The 19,271-nt window shown below is 40.4% G+C and overlaps 1 protein-coding gene across 2 annotated transcripts in view; it reads left to right on the top strand.

Moving 5' to 3' along the window:
* Positions 1-18,285, top strand: part of dennd3a (DENN/MADD domain containing 3a) — a 23,069-nt gene extending 4,784 nt beyond the window's left edge. For both annotated transcript variants that reach the window (XM_071204816.1, XM_071204815.1), the window contains exons 7-31: positions 16-25; positions 115-226; positions 364-483; positions 929-1,027; positions 1,161-1,280; positions 2,029-2,144; positions 2,829-2,984; positions 3,148-3,244; positions 4,148-4,251; positions 4,840-5,045; positions 5,133-5,292; positions 5,844-6,000; positions 6,397-6,619; positions 8,892-8,971; positions 9,182-9,361; positions 9,514-9,684; positions 10,662-10,791; positions 11,088-11,195; positions 12,932-13,029; positions 14,097-14,251; positions 14,431-14,497; positions 14,780-14,852; positions 15,313-15,431; positions 15,795-15,932; positions 16,045-18,285. In XM_071204816.1, coding sequence (XP_071060917.1) covers positions 16-25; positions 115-226; positions 364-483; positions 929-1,027; positions 1,161-1,280; positions 2,029-2,144; positions 2,829-2,984; positions 3,148-3,244; positions 4,148-4,251; positions 4,840-5,045; positions 5,133-5,292; positions 5,844-6,000; positions 6,397-6,619; positions 8,892-8,971; positions 9,182-9,361; positions 9,514-9,684; positions 10,662-10,791; positions 11,088-11,195; positions 12,932-13,029; positions 14,097-14,251; positions 14,431-14,497; positions 14,780-14,852; positions 15,313-15,431; positions 15,795-15,932; positions 16,045-16,239 — 3,194 coding nt within the window. In that variant the 3' untranslated portion in view covers positions 16,240-18,285. The remainder of the gene's footprint in view (positions 1-15; positions 26-114; positions 227-363; positions 484-928; positions 1,028-1,160; positions 1,281-2,028; positions 2,145-2,828; positions 2,985-3,147; positions 3,245-4,147; positions 4,252-4,839; positions 5,046-5,132; positions 5,293-5,843; positions 6,001-6,396; positions 6,620-8,891; positions 8,972-9,181; positions 9,362-9,513; positions 9,685-10,661; positions 10,792-11,087; positions 11,196-12,931; positions 13,030-14,096; positions 14,252-14,430; positions 14,498-14,779; positions 14,853-15,312; positions 15,432-15,794; positions 15,933-16,044) is intronic.
* The last annotated feature ends 986 nt before the right edge of the window (positions 18,286-19,271 follow it).

The raw sequence follows: 19,271 nt of genomic DNA, 5'->3' as shown, positions 1-19,271 counted from the left end.
CTGCCCTGAAAGACTGCTTGTCATGGTAATAATCTCTTTGAATACATAGAATTGATGGATATAACCTTCTCTTGTTGTGATTTTGTAAAATCCTTCTTGGCTCCACCCTCTCAGTCTCCTGATCCAGTTGCGGCCTGCAAGACAAGCTGACTTTGAGGAGACCATTAAGGAATTTTCCGCCAAGCTGTCACTAGTCCCTTTACCTCCTCCTGGACAGCTCCATGTGGTCAGAAATACTTTTTTCTCTGTCTCTTATACAATGTATCTCTGTATGTCTCGTACCCTCACCTTATCTGTATTTGCCTTACCGTGTGACCAATTTCTAGATCTTTACAGTTTACTGTGTGCATTTCTGTGTATTAGTCCTTCAGCCTCCGTCCGCTCCATGTGTTTCTCCCATCAAAAGAGGATCAGGACAGCCCTCTTATCGACATCGACCTGCATCTTCCTTTGCTCTGTTTCACGCACACAACACTACTCCAGGTAATGCACAGAGACTGCTCTTTCATAACATATTAACCCAAGATGAAATCATATAATGAAGTACAGTGTATTGATTTATATATTGTTCGACTGTTTATGCTGTTTATGATGTTTTAAGCTCAGGTGCAATGCCTGATTAACATGGTGCTGTAACATAACAATGTAAACATTTGGAATCAATCAGAGTATATTTAATCTATTCTAATTGATTCATACAAAGGTACATTACTTTGTTTATGTGACGTTTTTTGAGGCGGAGTTTTGGTGAATTTGCTTCAATTTGCTTCTTGTTAAAACTAGTGTCAATTTGATTAACGAAAAAACTAAGCAAAATTGTGATGAGAGAATTAACACTATTTGGAGGTAATGTGAAGCATGTAATCCTATACATACATTCTAAATAAGATATTATTCAGTTAACCCTGTAAGGCCTGTCTCTCTCTAGGTGCTGTCCTGCCTCCTCCAGGAGCAGAGGCTGGTCTTCTTCTCTGCTGACTGGGCCAGACTCACTCTGTTCGCAGAGAGCTTGCTGCTTTACCTGCAGGTCAGTGAAGGAGGAACATTGCGTCATACAATCGGAGTCATTTGTGTTTGCCTAGAGAGACATTCTAAAACTTCCTGCAGCATCCTCTTATCCTTCTTCTCCATCTGTCTTCTGTTCCTCTGACCTCTCTCAGCCTCTGTCCTGGCAGCAGCCCTATGTTCCCGTGTTGGCAGGAGGAATGCTGGACTTCCTCATGGCTCCTACAGCCTTCCTGATGGGCTGTCACATCAGTCATTTTGAAGAGGTCGCTGCAGTGAGTACAACCATTCTCTGAATACAGACCTTTCTTTGAATCAAGGATAACAGTCTTGGCTTTTGCGGTTGATGAAAAGTCATCTCGGGAAATCTGGCAAATCAGACTTTTCTTTCCCAAGATGACACGAGCCGTGTTGGCTGTTCAGGGATTTTGGCCAACGTTAATGTCAAAGTATTATTCAAACCGTTATTATTCCCTATATCAGGGAAGACATATTGGGATTTTAATTTAGGCTTGTGTTCTTTAATTAAATGTCAATGTTTACATGTTATAGAACTAGGCCGGGGAACCATCCATAACAAAATGAATAATCAAGCCTGATATCTTCACCATATACCAGAGATTGCAAGGCTCTTGGTAATAAATAATGATTCATATTTTAAATCAAATTACCAATGATCTGCAATTGTTTAATTTGAGCTCAGATACACTATTTAACAACAACCTCTCACTGCATTCATCTTCATTCAGTGTCTTACAGAGGCTCAGTTCACATTTAACAGTAGCTTTCTGTTAGTCTGCATAGCAGGGAACAGTTAGTCGATTGTAATGAATTGTACCCATTAAAAAAAAAAAAATGGTTTCTCTGCATTTGACCCATCCTGTGTTAGGAGCAGTGTGCTGCCATTTTAAACGGTCTTTCCGGACTTGAACTGGTGACCTTCCAGTTGCCAAGCAAGTCCCTATCGACTTCGCCACCACCGCTCCATTCTACCCATATGTGTGTGTTTATGTTTGCGTATAGGAGACAGAAGAGCTAATTCTGGTGAATGTCGATGATGGCATCATTCAGTCGTCATGGGCTGAAAACATTGACCTACCAGCTATCCCTCTAGCTGCAGCCGAGAGCTTTATGGCAAGGTAACACACACACACACACACACACACACACACACACACACACACACACACACACACACACACACACCACACACACACACACCACACACACACACACACCACACACCACACACCACACCACACCACACCACACCACACCACACCACACCACACCACACCACACCACACACACACCTTATCTAATGTACTTACCCTTACCTAACACTGCCCCTCTGTAATTGAAGAAAGAAAATATTGTATTATAGTGAGAGTGTTTTACTGTGTTTACTGTCATACAAGTATCTCTCCTCTCCTTTGATCACCATGTTTCACGCAGGATTGGGCTTTGGGCAGCCTATTTGTGGATCAGTTAAGTCACCGATGCTCTCAATACCAATAGAAGCTGCTCTGTGTCATCTATGTTGGGCTGAAAAACTGTACAAGTAAACTGCTGACTTAGCATCCCCCTCACAGTGTAACACCACCGTATTGTGCAGAAATAAGGTTCACTTTAAATAATGTTGGCAATGGAACCAGCAGAGCCTTGGCTAGTATCAAAGCTAGAACAGATTTAGAACAATAATCAAATCTGCCTAAATACCTGCTAAATCAAATTACAAAGGGAACAGAGTTTAAATGACTGAATAAAACAAATGTCCGTTAATGACCATCTAATCTTTGAATACTTGGTGTCTGTGTGTCCAGGGCAGAGTGTCTCCAGCTTCACTACGACTTGGAGCTGTGTCACCTTGGAGCGGGCACTGATGTCAATGCTCTGAGATCCCAACGCAGAGAATGGCAGACTCGCCTCAACACACAGATACAAAACATCGCTCTGGAACTAGTGGTCAACATCTTCAGGTAACGCTTGTGTGTGTGATTTCTTTAACAAATAGTTGTGATTCTAGGGGATAAAGTGGCCAATAGTAAATATAAGTTTACAACACTCTATGATATATAAGAGTCATTTGAGTTGTTATTAACAATTTCTCCCTTTTTGTATGTTTTTGTCCTACTTTGTTAGAGACGTCCAGGACTTTCTAAACCATGAGCACAGAGTTTTTAACAGTGAAGAGTTTCTGAGGACGAGGGAGCCAGCAGACCTGATTTTTTACAAGAAGGTACACCTGCACACTTATACACACCAGGGTTTCCGCTAGGATTTTTTCTCGCCGGTCAAATGTCCGGGCAGAATTTATTTTACCGGACTAATTTGAAACTTACCGGTCATATTTCAATAATAATAATAATAGTTGTGTAGCAGAGTTTCCGTTAGCAGGTCATTACCGGACTATGAGCAGATATGCTTCTGTTTAAAACTCAGTTCACGGGGCTCATTTTTATATTGCTTCAGTTTATAATCGTAACAGATCGAAAAATTCAGATTCATTTTTCAATAAATGATTCCACAAACAACAAACAACATAATTATTACATTCAAACAAACTACTTGTAGTAGATAACGTACATTATTCAGAAGTTTACATCAACTTTGAATAATAACACGGGAGAAACGGATCCTCTCTTTTCCCCTCTCCCTCCCTTTTCCCCTCTCCCTCCCTTTTCCCCTCTCCCTCCCTCTCTCTCCTGACAGCACGTCAGTTTCTCAAGCAGCTCCTGCAGCTCGCTAAACAGAGGGCGGGGCTTCAGGTGATTATGCAGAGCTGCGTGTCTCGGTCAGACTCAGCAGCTGATCTGATCTCTCTCTCGCTCCGGTTACACTTCACTCGCGTTTATGTCCATATCGATCAGATCCAGCTCTCCTGATCGGCCTTTATAGAGAGCACCGATCAAACTATTAAGAGTGAATATCGGCCGATAATGACCGGCGGCCGATCGATCGGAGCCTCTCTAATTATTACCAGACATTTTGACCGTCAGGTTTTGAATTTACCGGTTTTTTATAAATTTTACCAGCTAAAAACCGGTAATTACCGGCTAACGGAAACCCTGATACACACATGTATACACACTAGCACACACAAACACATGCTCTGACAATCTGTGCTTGTTGCTGTCCCCAGGTTTTAGAAACTCATATCTTCCACACATTCCTGCGAGACAGGCTGAACAGGAAACCAGACACCTTCAGCCGCATGGAGCAGATCACGCGTAACCGATCAGCCAGGTATGATGCTGGTGTGATGTCATTACTAAGGGACTGATAACCATGCAACACAGAGGAGCCCAATTGTTCCAAGCCTTTCCCTCAATGTTTTCCCAATTAATTGTTTTTTAAATCTGGGTTAAGCGAATAAAGAACATTCTAGTCGTGCATTGACAGTAGCCCGAAAGGGGATATTTTCTCGGACAAGTCAGTGGCCTGCTGTGTTTTTAACTCGTCTGGTATACTCTTAGCTAGCGTGGAACTTTTACAGAGGTGGTAACAAACAAAGTGCCGGGTGCTATCTATATTTTGTGCAATAGGAAGACCAAGATACGAAACGAGATGAGTAAAGCCACGCTGTACCATGAAATGAAAATGCAGCATAAGGTTGTCTTTAAAGGGAAGAAGCCTTCAAATCATAAAGACAGTGATGTAGCGATTAATTTAAATAGATAATGTAAAAATAAAAAATAAACTTTATTTAGTTTATTGGACAAAACCCATACATTACAAGTATATACCCTCTATGTAATGATATTGAAACTGCCTTTAGCTATGTGATGTCTCGATCACAATCTCAACCTCAATATCTGTGTCCTCTGTCTTCAGGAATCGTGCGATGACAGAGTCTCCTCGGCGTCCTCTCATGTCCGATCTGTCGAGGACGGGGTACAGCAGCTACACCAGCCCTCGTGACCGACTGAGCAAGAGGCTGGGGGCCAGCCTGCCTAACCTGCAGCAACCTGCCAACGACACGGGGACCCCCATCAGCTCCACCAGACTAGCCTCCCTCAGGAAGATGTCTCCTGATGTTGGTCAGTACTGATGGAAGAGAGGGATTCATTGAGAGTGGAAATCAATTAAGAGTGAACTTATTTCACATTTTCTTTGTCTCCTTTCAGGTTTGAAGTCTCCTCAGAAAGTGGTGAAGGTTTTCCGCCTTCCCGAGTTCCCCCCTCCGCTGGCCTACCATTACGTCCAAAACTATTATTCTGACATGGTGTCCTCCCTGGGGAAGGCTATTAACGCTACACTGCCTGAGGAGGCGGCTCTGCTGGCAAGGTACTGAGAGGAGACAAAACTCATAGAGAGTGAAGAAAGGGTTTTTGCTCATTTTATTTTGAAGCTGTACAGATATTTAATATCTGTATGATCTTTAGCCTTTTTAAAGTGTTTCTTTCACTGGGAAATGCTGACTTGGTCTATTCGTATGTCTGGCACCACATCTGTGTGTGACACGCAATTTTAAGTATTACTTCCTGAATAATGAATAGAAGGCATTGACTATACACAATCTTTTACATTTTAAACAAGAAAATATAAATGCTGTATAATCATTTTACAGGCTGTCTTGGATAACAAATAGTATGTTAGTTATCTTCACCACAAGTTATGACACTTTTTGAAAACATTCATACCCTGAGGAGTAGTGGTTCCATTTTGTGTGAAGGACTGAGAGTTGCACAGGGCAAAGATTGACAACATTAAAACGCTTTTTTGGAGTAATCAACCCAGATCAAAACCTTTCAACTGAATTTTAGCTACATTTCACACTCATCCTCTTAAGTAAATGACTGACTTCTAGACAAGTTAATAATTTCTCTGTCTTTTAGGTACCACTACCTGCGGGGTTTGGTAAACACGGTGTCCAACAGACGTCTGGATGCACTGGAGGACTTTCAGAGTCTGTATAAGACAGACTCAGATATCTTCCCTTCTCAGATGGTGAAGTCAGTGGTTGACTCGCTGCCAGAAGCTGAACGGCTACAGGTCAGTCTGTCATGAATGAAGACAGTGTTGTAGTCTCCTTGCTGTAAATACTGTTATCTGGATTCATGTCAGTTAACTGCATCAAGAGCACCTGATTTATATTCTGTATGGTAGTCACGTTGAATTTAAGCAATCATTGTGAACATCACATAATCGTTTTTTACACTCAACGCTTCTATGAGATTTTTGAATGAAGTTTTAAATGTAATTTATAGAGCTGTTAGATTGCTGTTAGACCACCCCTTTAATACAGGTGCATGCTTTCATTTGTGTGCAGCAAAAAGAGTTTGTAGACTGCAGTGAAAATGTTAGTAAGGCTAAATGCTACCACATATGGATTGAAGCGGAATATTCAACATTTTGTGGATTAAAAAAAATGGACAACTCTCTCCGCAGGCGGACAGACGACCAGAGCTGACACGGCTCATCAGTCGGCTCAAGAGGGACCAGGAGAGGGAACGCGCGCTCAACGACAACGGTCAAGAGCACGATTCCATAAAGCGTTTCCAGCTGCCGAAAAAATACATGCACCTGGAGGAGTTTGTTAAATGTGTTCAGGAGTCTGGTATTGTAAAAGACCAAGGAACCATACATAGACTCTTTGACGCTCTAACTGTAGGTGAGTCGTGTGCATATGCATACATGCATGTGTCAGTTTATATAGTTAATACAGTAACATCTATATAATATACTGTATTGCGGAGGGGTGTGGTGCAATGGGTTGCACGTTGGTGTTCAGATCAGGGACTCACAGGTTCAAACCCCACTGCAGTCAGCATGTCGTTGTGTCCCTGGGCAAGACACTTCACCCCAAATTACTCCTGTGGGGATTGCCCACAGTATTGAGTATGTAAGTTGCTTTGGATAAAAGCGTCTATCAAGTGACATGTAATGTAATGTAAATGTACATTTGTTAGAGCAGCTCAGGCCGTTTCTGTTCATTTGGTCAAACAGGCCGTCTTGAAGAATTGTTTTCACAACCTCCGGGATGCTGTCTGAGCTCAAACACACACACACACACACACACACACACACACACACACACACACACACACACACACACACACACACACACACACACACACACACACACACACACACACACACACACACACACACACACACACACACACACACACACACACACACACACACACACACACACACACACACACACACACACACACACACACACACACACACACACACACACAGACAGACAAACTGAAGCACTCCTTCTCCCTTTTCCAGGCAAACATTTATTCCTCAGGTTAATCATTACCTCACCCCTTCTTGAGGTCAGAGAGTTTGTCTTGCAGGGCTTGTTTGGTGGTCACTTACTTTTACTTTGCCTCACAAAGCTGTGAGCTATCAGCAATGTTTTACTTAGTTAGCGAGCACACCTGAACACCACAGTTTGTATATTATAAGCGTTACGAGCAGCCAGTAACAACTAGTGCCAGCCAGCGTGAGAGCCGCTGTGATCTGAAAACTTTCCTGTGATCTGAGATTGGTCACCATGTAAACGAAAAGGCAAGATATTTGAGTCATAAGAGCTGTGGTCTCAGTAATTAGTTTTACATTTAAGGTAAAAGCCAGAGTAGGAATAGTGTTTGGAAATGGACACATCAAAAAAGTCGAGGTTACAGCCAAATCAAATTATTGTTAAGGAAGAAAAGTTATTGTGGGGGCTTATCTTGCCTTCTACATGACAGAACGTTGGGTTTAATTAGCAAACATCAAGTTTTCCTTTCCTCTTCTGACCTGCACTGCAGGAAGAGATACAGAGTGTGTGTGTTGGATGCCAAGTTAGCAGCAACATCCAACTGCAGACTACTTGACTCAACACAGCACTTAATTCGAGTTACTCATTGTGGTGGAATATTTAGATAGAGATAAGAAGTAGACAGACATTTGGTCATTGTCCTGCTGTGATTATGAAACTGAATTTTGAGCTTAACATTTTGCAATTTGCTAAACTTTACTATTGCTCAGTGGACTGCACTGTGTGGGACGTTGGTTGTGTGCTGTGGAGTGCAAAGACTGTATGTAGTCATTGTTTTCATACAGTAAGCACGGCAACCCCCAACTTCTTACTGTGCAGGAATGCTGGAAGATAAGATTGCAAGGAGAAAGAGTTGTTCAACTACCAGATGTGTGTGTGTGTGTGTGAAGGAGAGACTATAAACCAGAGCACTTCTTTTGTTCAAACTTTAATATTAATTTCATCTATGCTGGCCTACAGCCAGAATGTGGTAGATGTATTATCACTTGTTTACAATCAGAAATGTATGTACAAGTGTCCATTTTCTAAGAATGGCATATACATATCCAGGATCTTACATTTTATATATACTGTATGTTATTCTATTTGTGCAGTATTTCCCACTGTTCAAAATGATCCATATATTCACTTACAGAAAAAAACGTTTTGAAAAGTAATTTTTTCGGTAATTACAATTTATTTTATAATTTCTTCAATTAATCTTGAATAGGGAATGAAATGTTGTACCAATTTCTTATTATGGATTTCTCACCTGTGACCAATATTATCATGGTTCAATATCTATTTGTATAAGTGATAATCATTTATATTTCCAAGGTACATATTATGCATTTATTGGGTATTGCATATCTAGGAATACCTTTAATTGTAACTTGCATACTTTCCCCAAATGAATATATGTTATTCACCAAAAATAGTTGTGGTTTGCCTCTTTATTCCTTTTATTCGTGTGCAAAGGTATACTCTTATTTTAAGGTGTTACATGTTTTCTACCCACACTTCCTCCCTGAAGCTGAGCTGTCTATAAATGCTCAGTCAACTATTTCAGGGTACATTTCTTGTTATATTTTTTAATTATTGTCATCTGTGTGTTCATTTGTTCCAGGTCATCAGAAGCAGGTTGGGCCAGAGTTGTTCAGAGTCTTCTACACCATCTGGAAGGAGACGGAGGCAGAAGCACAGGAGGTCTGTATGTAGGATTGATCTGGAACATATAACAAAAAAACCCACATTTTAAATATGCTGCATGTGTGTGTCAGCTGAAACTTTGAGTTTATTTTACCATAAAACAGTAAGCTGCACATTTTTGCGAAGTAGGAAACATGTCACAAACATGACATTGTCAGGAATAACACAACAAAGTCCTCACACAGCTCTTTTTATGTGATATTTCAGGTGTGTTTGCCAGCGTCAGTCTCTGAGCACATCGAGCCCAGCGAGTGTGTTTTCAAGCTTTCCTCCTCTGTGAAAACGAGCCGCGGGGTGGGAAAGATTGCCATGACTCAGAGACGGCTTTTCCTGCTGACCGACGGACGACCAGGATACGTGGAGGTGGCACAGTACCGGGATTTAGGGGTGAGACAAAATGAAGGACAAAGGTCAATCTGAGTGAATTATTTACATATGAGATTAAAATGAGCAGGACATAGACAGTAAAAACAAGGGCTTTCCCTAATGAATGTGGGACACTTTATATTTGTACTCTGTCTTCCTCTCTTCTCCCACAGGAGGTGAAAGTGTCCTCGGCTCCCTTCCTGCTCCTGCGCATCCCCAGCCTGAAGCTGCGAGTTCAGGGCAGGAAGGAGACATTTGAGGCTAATTTGAAAACAGAGACAGAGCTGTGGAACCTGATGGTCAAAGAGATGTGGGCCGGACGCAACATGGCTGACCAACACAAGGTTAGGCTTGAAATGAAGGATGTGTGAGAGTTTAAGTGTGCCAGTATGAGGGTATACTGTTCGTGGGGGAAAAGGGATCAGATGAGGGAGTCACAAATGAATGAATGATAATTTGGTGAGTCATCATGTGCCATTATTATTAGTAGTATCTCGGTGTGAATGTGTGTGTACTGTATGTGGTTGTGCATGCTAGTAATTGTGAGCTTGGCCTGGTAGGTGTGGTTAGAATTCCCTGAGGCGTGAACATAAATACACACACTTGAACAAATAGGGTTTCCTTCATGAAACCAGATGATGTAACTGTAACGTCTTCGTCTCTCATCCCTCTCCTTTCGCTCTCAAGTTTACTCTCGTAAATCACTTTTAGATTTCCTGTTCTGCAATATATTATGAATGTGAACTGACATCCGGCTTGTCTGACAGGGCGTAGTATTGTCAAGAAATCTGGCACTATTGCACCAAGCTTTATTGTTCATCTTATCAAGGTCTGTTTTATTAGACCCATACCACTATTCAGGCCTTTGAGTCCATTCGTCTGGACTTCCTTGAGGTTGCAATGTTTTTTAAATACATTAGATTATTTCATAGAGGCCACATATCTTTTTTAACTATCACTTATTCCTTCTTTTTTTTAATCCAAGATGCTACATGTCAAGTGCAAATCTAATTTCAAGACTAAGTGCATTGCACCTTTATAGTCAGACTAAAACTGACATGATATGATAAATGAGAGAGAATGTATTGTGGTTAATATTATTTTATCACATCAAACCGGTTGCTCTTCATCTCGTTTTTCCTTTTTTTCTTTTTCTGTACATATCTAAGGGAAAAGCTTATCATGTTCAATTATAAGTGATGAGCTCAATACTATGTAAATCTACTTGCAGTAATACTGATAGTAAGATAACGTAATTTATGTGAAATTAATGCTTTTCTGAAATAAAGATATGTATTTCTTAATGTATGTTTGTCTCCAGGACCCCCAGTACATGCAGCAGGCTCTGACCAACGCCCTGCTGATGGACGCCGTGGTGGGCAGCCTTCAGAGCAGTAAGGCCATCTACGCTGCTTCCAAGCTGGCTCACTTCGACCGCATCAAGACGGAAGGTGGGGGTGATTATTGATTGAATTCCTGTCCTGTTTGCCTTTCTTTAACAACCCTTTTTGTCAACAAGAAAGGCACTATACATTCAGTTTGCTTTGATTGACTCTGGTTGCTTATCGGAAACCACATTTGGTCAATGTTTGCTGAGGTTAAGGATTTGGTAAAGATTGCAATTGGCATACCAAAACTGTTCAAACTGGTTTGTGATGAATTAATTGCTGTTTGTTTCCTTGAAGGAGTGTTTACCACCTGTGAAAGGTTTGTTACCTCTCTTTAACGATGGTTTGTGTTTTTCTAGTGCCGATGATGGTTCCCAAAACAACGGCAGAGACGCTGAAACACAAGATTAACCCCTCGCTGGAGCTCGCTGCACCTCAGGCTGTAGATGTACTTCTATACACACCAGGTACAAACTGTAACAATGAGACCAATCCAGCCAATATTCTACGTCCTATCACAGCGATAACTGATGTCAGGTTTCTCTCTGGGGAGCTCCATCATCCAGAGTTTCAATTTAGACGACAACACACGTTCTGACATACACACCCGTGACCTTTGCTTTGTCATCGCCTCTCTTTCTCTCTCGCTCTGTTTTACTCCAACAAAGAAACACCGACAGTCATAAAGCTGCTCACAAAGTTTCTCAACCACACTTCCTCCTCAAGATGTCTTTACAGGAAAATAAAAGAGGATGTCAGCCAGAAATGTGTCTTTATAAGGAGGGAAGCCGCTTCCTAAATATGCAATTAAGGCTAAGAATCCAATAGTGAACATGTCAACATCAGGTTGTATGCTGTTCCTTTATGTGCTAAACAGTATTTAATGCATGACTTTTGGCCGTTAGCGCGAGACGTTCTTGACTTTGCTCAACAAGAGTAAAAGCAAGAAGAAGCTCAACTAGAATGTATTAATGAGAGCAACGGTGGGTTTAAGAGATGAAGAAAGAAAAACAAACCTTAGAGCAACATTTTAAAATGTTGCTCTAAGGTTGCTCTAACAAATAATTGTTCAAAAAGTGAATTTAATTCAGAGACCTAAATGTCTTATGGTTCTTATTGTTATTGATATAAAATATACAGACCAGTGATAAATAAAGGCAAAATCTGAATAAATCAATGTAGAAACACCCAACTAAGACGCAAATGGTCAGATTTAAACATATTTGAAGACCATGGAAAATTTTGAAATGATAGTTTGTCAGATATCGCTCTCTTCATCAAAACACCAAATGAGGAAGAATAGTTAGAGAATAATTGTATTTATCTCTCCCGTAAAGTTCCAAAAACTAGACTTACAGTACACAGAAGAGCATTGAAGCTTCGTGTACTGTAGCTCACAATTTCAATTTGTTCTTTTCTTTTTAAATCTGTCACCCATTAGGACATCCAAGCCATCAAACTTGACCTTAAAACCCAGGAATGGTTCCCTGTTGTTTACCCTTTAGTCCTTTAACTTTATTATGCTGAAGCAGACAGGATGGCGCATTACGTGGCAGGAAAACAGCTAAATAAGAACTACAAAGCCCATGCCTTCAGTGGAGCGACCATCTGGGGCCACTTATCTCCTGGCTGGTGGCAGACTGACCCCCAGCGCTACCACACTCTTGCACACTCATACTCAGTGATGTTCACATCTACAGACTCTGTTCAGTTCTCCTAATGCAGTCAGCTCTCTGATTTCTGTTGGTGAAGGAGAACAAATCTGGCTATTCAGATCCTGCCTCTCTGCCTCTCTGGTTTGAATATAGGTCACTGAATTGAATTCCTGGAATATTGCCATTTCACTCCCACTTCTCTTCTCCCACCCTCCCTCTTTTTCACTCTCCTTCCCCTCTATATCCCACTGTCCCTATGTGTCACTCTTTCTATGAAATGCAGGGTGTAACTTTCCTTTTCCTTCCACCAATGGTGCTTTTTTAAATAGCTCTGAATCCGTTGGGAGAAATTGGACCGTTAGGTGAAGCCTGGGTGGAGTCAGGCAGCAGAAAAATAATTTCGTACATGAAGTATTTCCATTCAAACTATTGGCTGATGTTCACAGCTCCTTCTTGGCCTTCTGATTGAGTCAATACTCTGCAGCTGTAAGTCACAAGTGTGAGATAAGGTATTGAGAAATAACTGATAAATACTGCATGTGTTTCAGGTCAGTTATGGGTGTCTGTGAGCGTGGGAAAGGTGATGGTGTTTGATGCCTCCAGCTGGTCCCTCACACATACCTGCCACGTTGGGAATGCAAGACTGGTAAACACACAAAACACACACACACACACTGACATGACATTTTGCCCAGGAGTTATGGCAATATTTTTTAGACTGTCTTAGATTAAGACAAGGTTTTTGTACCTGAAACAATGATCTTTGGCATTGTTCAAGTGGAAAACATTAACACAGATTTATAAGTTAAGCTAATTCTTGATGTTGTGAACTTGTCTTTTCGCTAGCTCTCCTATCACTAAGTGTCAGCACTTGGTGAAACTTTTGACTTTGAATCTCAGGACGGAATCAGCAGAACATGCGTGCCACTGACTGTTTTGTCTCCTGCATGCTTTACTTCGAACAGCTTCGGTATTATCTTCAGGCAAGCACAGTTTCAGGGAGTGTGTTTTGAATAGTTTTCATCCCCCCTAAGCCCACAACATCTTCAGTGCAAACTGCGACTTTCAAAACAAAACAAAACGCAAACAAGTAAATGTTGGCTGGAGCTCCTTAAAGCTCTTAGGTGAATGTTTGTGGTAAATTAAGTTAAGGATGAGTGTAAAGTTTTAAGGCTTTGTCCTAATCACTGACCTCAAGCATGCAGGTCACAGTCACATGAAATACGTTAGCCTATGTTAACCAGTGTGTGTGTGTGTGTTTGTTTGTGTTTGTCTTTATGTTCGCTGGCAACACAAATATCTGCTCACAGTTACTTCAATTCAAAATTTGATCCATAGCTACATTTTTAAAAACAGACAATTATGCAAGATGTACAGTAATAGTATTGACAGTGTGCTCAGTGTTGTTTGTTAGACAATGCTACCATCTAGTGGAGGAATTAGGTATTGCATAATGCAATTTTTCTTTTACCTAACCCAAGTCCAAAATGATGCCTATTGCAATGTATATCTTAATTTACTTACCGTTCTAGATACCTGCTACACTTACATGTTAGCAAAAGCCAACTTTCCTTACATAAGGCAACTTTTAGTCACCTATTGTTTCAATATTTAGTCTTAAAACCTCTAATTCTGTTGACACTAAGTTATTTATATCTCTGTAGCTGTGTTACTCCAGATAACTGACATGTCTATCTGTCTCATTTTTTTAAGAACTGCATGCTGGGAGTGGATAAGGACCAGGTCTGGGTGGGTTCTGAGGACTCTGTTATCTACATAATCAGCATGGTGGCCATGGTCTGTAACAGACAGCTGACTGATCACAGGTCGGAGGTCACTGGACTGGCGCTCGACAGGGACAAACAAAGGTAACACACACAGACACCCATACTGATAGTGTTTGAATATTGTTTCGGACTTGAAAAAAAATGGTGGTGAATGAAATTCTATTTAACTGAGATTAAGAGAGACACTGCTTCAGTCCCTGCAACACATGCGTTAATCAATTTACCTTCGAAATGACATAAAGTGTTGTAATGTTCTTCAGCCAGAAGGTGGCGTACTCCTGCAGCGCAGAGGGAAGCGTCATGCTGTGGGACGTCTCAACACTACAGGTCGGTTTTAAACCAGCACTTGGTTATGTTGTTCAATTTACAAATCCTTAATAAAACGGCATGCTTTTTACTTTAACAAAAGGCTAGAATGATATAAAATAATCCTAAATTGACACTTTAGAAGGTATTTTAAGGATTACATTTTTCCTTTAACCCTGTCGGATGAGCACAATGGTCAGAGCAACTTCTGTGGTCTTCTCCTTCCTTCTACCACTTATTTTCCTGTTTCAATCACATATTTTTCAATTCATACTAGTGATATTTGTCTCACCAACCCCTCAGGTTAAGAGGCATTTTCGCCTCTCCTGCGACCGTCTGCTGTCCGTCTACAGCTGTAATGGGACGCTGTGGTGCTGTAAGTTTCACACTCTTTAGCTTGAGCATTGTTACCGGATAACTTTTTTGTGATCATTTTGTGGATTTATTACACATTGGTTTCATAACATGTACGTTATTCTCAAACCAGCATTTACGACCCACACAGTGAGTACAAAAATGACACATTAAAACCCACACTCAAAAAGAAAGACGGAAGAATGGCATTTTTCTGCAGCCGTAACCCCAGCTAATATCACTCACTCTCTGATCAGTGCCAAGGCCAAGTAACTGCAACTGAGGCACCCCAATCTCAGACATATCAAAGAAGTTTGAGGCAACCTATTCCCAGAATCTGACAACTACAGAAAATTCCCAAAACATATGAAAATAAGAGCCAGCAATCATTCAACATGTACACTTCGATGTATGAAACTTGAGAGTTTATGATGGGACATGTAATCATCTCGCTCTTCATTACTGTCCGTCTTTCTCTTCAGGCTCCAGGGACAATATAATGGAGGTGTGGAGGAACGGCTCATTAAAACATCGACTGAATCTACCAGAGCAGCAAAAAGGATCCACAGCTACATTTAGCTCTATCCTGCTGTTACCTGAGGTACCACACACACACACACACACACACACACACACACACACACACACACACACACACACACACACACACACACACACACACACACACACACACACACACACACACACACACACACACACACACACACACACACACACACACACACACACACACACACACACACACACACACACACACACACACACACACACACACACACACACACACACACACACACACACACACACACACACACACACACACACACACACACACACACACACACAGTTCTCTAGTTTTTCTCTCTCATTTTCTCTGAATTTCTTTTTTTCAATGTTTTTTGAGTGCAACCCTTTTTCCTCATTTTGTGTGTGTGTATATTAGAAGGAGGAGCTGTGGAGTGTGTGTATGGACTCAGGAGAAGTGTGTATTTGGCACATTAAGGACACCACCAAACCGTATCACCGTGTGGCTCTACAGGACTGCACCGGATGTTACTGCATTATCAAAGTTAAAAACCAGGTCAATATTCAATACTGCACACACAAAAAATGTTTTTAATCACCATGAATGCATTAAAGTCTTGGCAGTGGCATGAAATACAACCACAATATCCGCTCAATTTTCTCTCCAGGTGTGGGTCGGTGGTGTTGGCCGCAGCTCAACCAAAGGGAAGATTTACATCCTGGAAACGGAACGTCACCAGGTCATGAAAGAGCTTCACGGCCACAACGACAAGGTGACTGCGCTCTGCTCTGCGGAGGATCGATACGTCCTCAGTGGAGCCGGCAAAATCGACGGAAAGATCGCCATCTGGAAGGTGGAGTAAAGCAGTCTGGAAATGGACTCATATTCTACTTGGAGCTTGAGATCGTTAAGGAAAACTTCATAAATATTTTTTCTATATCAATCACTCACCCTGTTTTACCTCGAATCTTTGAAGAAAAGTTAAACATTCTTCACATGTTTTCACTGCTTTCCAAAAATGTTCAGTAAAACTTCCACATTAACAGTACTCCCATGGACGGATAGCATGCTTGCAAAGGTGTGACATCGTTTATTCGGTTTTTTTTCCTCCACAAATTCAAGGTAAAATGGGGTGAATATTTGATGAACAAATTATCACTTTGGGTATGAAGTATTCCTTTAATGCCATCGCTCTGATAAAACTACTCTCGAACTTCCTGCGAACAAAGATTTTGAATTTGCAAGGAAAAGAATGAAGATTTGGAAAGACGATCCAATTCCCAGCCTCGCCTTGCCTTTTGCATCTCGGAGATATGAAGGAATCACATGGCATGTCATGTGAAGCAACATGTTTACATAAAGACTCACCAGCTGAGCAGCTTCTCCCGCCTGCTATGAAGTGGTGTTATGCAGTTTGAAATACTAACCGTACTAACACTTAATTTTTTCGGAACATGAAGCACAAATGAAGAATGAAAAATGAAGAATTTGATATTTTTTTTAATTCAGAGTGGTTCACTTTACTCAAGGCATTTATTATATTTTCATACCATGCATTATTTAATGTTGTGTTTAATGTTTAAGGGAGTTTAATCACACTAGTATTATGTGGGAACATTGTGTGACTGAGCCTCACCTCCCACTGTGTTTCTGAGGTGCGCTTCTACAGTTCAAAGGAGTCAAACTACCCTGAAAACAACACTTGGAGATCTCCCTATCACGTGGGAAAGAAAATGTTTATTTGTATGGATGTTATGCTTTAACGGACAATGTACAGCAGAGAGTGATGGGAAACACGATGAAAGATGAACCAAACTTGGGAGCTGGACTCAAACTCTTACATGTGATACAGCACCGTACGTTTAAGAGACACACCAGAGAAACTTGTTTAGTCCTGCAACAACTGGAATCTGATAAAAACACACAGAATGAGGAACAACTCCACAGTATTTTGCCCTCGTTGTAACACTTACCTCATTGTTAGACTAGGTTTCACATTCTTCTCTATTTATTTTCCTACAAGATTAGTTGTACCTGCATCACGTTGGTCCTAATGAGTAAAGGAAATGTGTTTTTTATATACAGATTGACAGAAGATACAAAGGTCAATTCAAAATTCCCGGCTTTAAAAAATATGCCATTATTAATAATAGTTTTAATCATTTTAAGTGAAAAGTCCGGGGTACAAATGTCTACTCAAATGTTAAAATGTATATTTGTAGAAATGTATTCTCTGTGCATTTTTCATGGTTTCCTAAGTAGTAATAATTACACTCGTTTTATGTGTAGTAAAACTAAGTGAAACAGAACAGACTGAAGTTTTCTTATTTTTACTATTTCTATCCATCTAGCCTTTTTTTCTCTCCTTATGTTTTGGGACTCTTAAACATCAGTGTAAGGAAGTTGGCACACATCTGTGTTTTTTCCTGGTCATCAATTTTGTTTACATGTATGATATAAGTAAGTATCACCTGAAGTTCATTTAAAGGGTTTAACTTTTACATTACATTGCATTTAGCTGACGCTTTATCCAAAGCGACTTACAATGAGTGCATTCGACCAAGAAGATACAAACTTGAAGAAAACAGAATCATATAAGTACATCAGATTTCATAGAGCCAAAACATTTCAAGTGCTACTCAACTGGCTTTAGATAAGCCAGTCCTTTATTAGTATATAAGTGCTTTGTTAATACTTTTATTGCTCGAATTGGAGTCGAAAGAGATGAGTTTTTAGTCTGCGCCGGAAGATGTGCAAGCTTTCCGCTGTCAATGGGGAGCTCATTCCACCATTTTGGAGCCAAGATAGCAAACTGACGTGTGTGTACTTCTCTTAATGTATTTATACACTACTGTATATAACTGGCAATGTCAATAAAAGACTAAACAATGTGACATTGCAAACTCAACTATTGATGTATGAATATTGTCTTACCTGACTTTTTACAAGACTTCATTATGAAACTATACAACTGTTAACAAGATTTTCTTATATTTAATCCACAGTGAACAAAGTTAAATTCACATTTTATAAAGTAAGTTCAGTTTGTCTTTATTACAACCCGAGGAAGTCTCGCTTATGGGTTATTTACTAAGCTGGGAGTTACTTTAAAGACTTTTGCTCTGGAATAGTTGACCACGTTGAAATGTTTTTCTATAAAACTGGGTGAACAAACGCTAGAAAAGGTATAATGTAACATGTGGTCATGGCTTATCATGAGAACTTGGGTATGTATATGCCGATATTTACAATCCAACAAAATAATCTCAAAGTTTTCTGAAAAGCTGTTCATATTGTTCCCATCACAGTGCACAATTCTCCAGTTTAGTTTTGTTGTGTTAAACTGAACCCCATCCCAATTTACTGCACTTTCCAGAGTCAACCAGAAGATGGTGCTGTTAGATGACAAGTTAAGGTTGGAGCAAGATTTCCCTACAGGTGGTCATCGAAGTTCACTTTCAAAGACTTTAACCCAGATTATCAATATAACAGAAGTAGTTTTTTTAATTTAATTTTAATTTCTGGGGCAGTGGTGGCACATGCCATAATGACATGTCTTGGGAATTTGAGGGTTGATCGTTTAACATCACAACTTGTGGCTGGAATTGCAGATTTAAAAAACTACAGGAGAGATAAATACCTTTTTCAAATTATGCTTCCCCATTTTGTGTTTTTATGAAGTTATGGAGAGCACATTATGACATATCATTTCAGAATCTCCCTTTGGTGGTTTAAATGCGTTTAAATCTGAGAATTTGTGTTTTAGTTGGGTGTTTGTTAGGGCTGCTCGATTATTTGGGTCAATAATTAATATCACGATTATTAAAAACGATTATCCATTTACTGGACAGTATGTTTTTAACAGTTGATTACCCTGAACTTTAATTATAATTC

Source organism: Pseudochaenichthys georgianus, chromosome 11 (genome assembly GCF_902827115.2).
Source record: "Pseudochaenichthys georgianus chromosome 11, fPseGeo1.2, whole genome shotgun sequence".
Classification (NCBI taxonomy): Eukaryota; Metazoa; Chordata; class Actinopteri; order Perciformes; family Channichthyidae; genus Pseudochaenichthys; species Pseudochaenichthys georgianus.
Note: the sequence above shows the minus strand (reverse complement) of the source record. Positions and strands in the feature narration are given on the sequence as shown.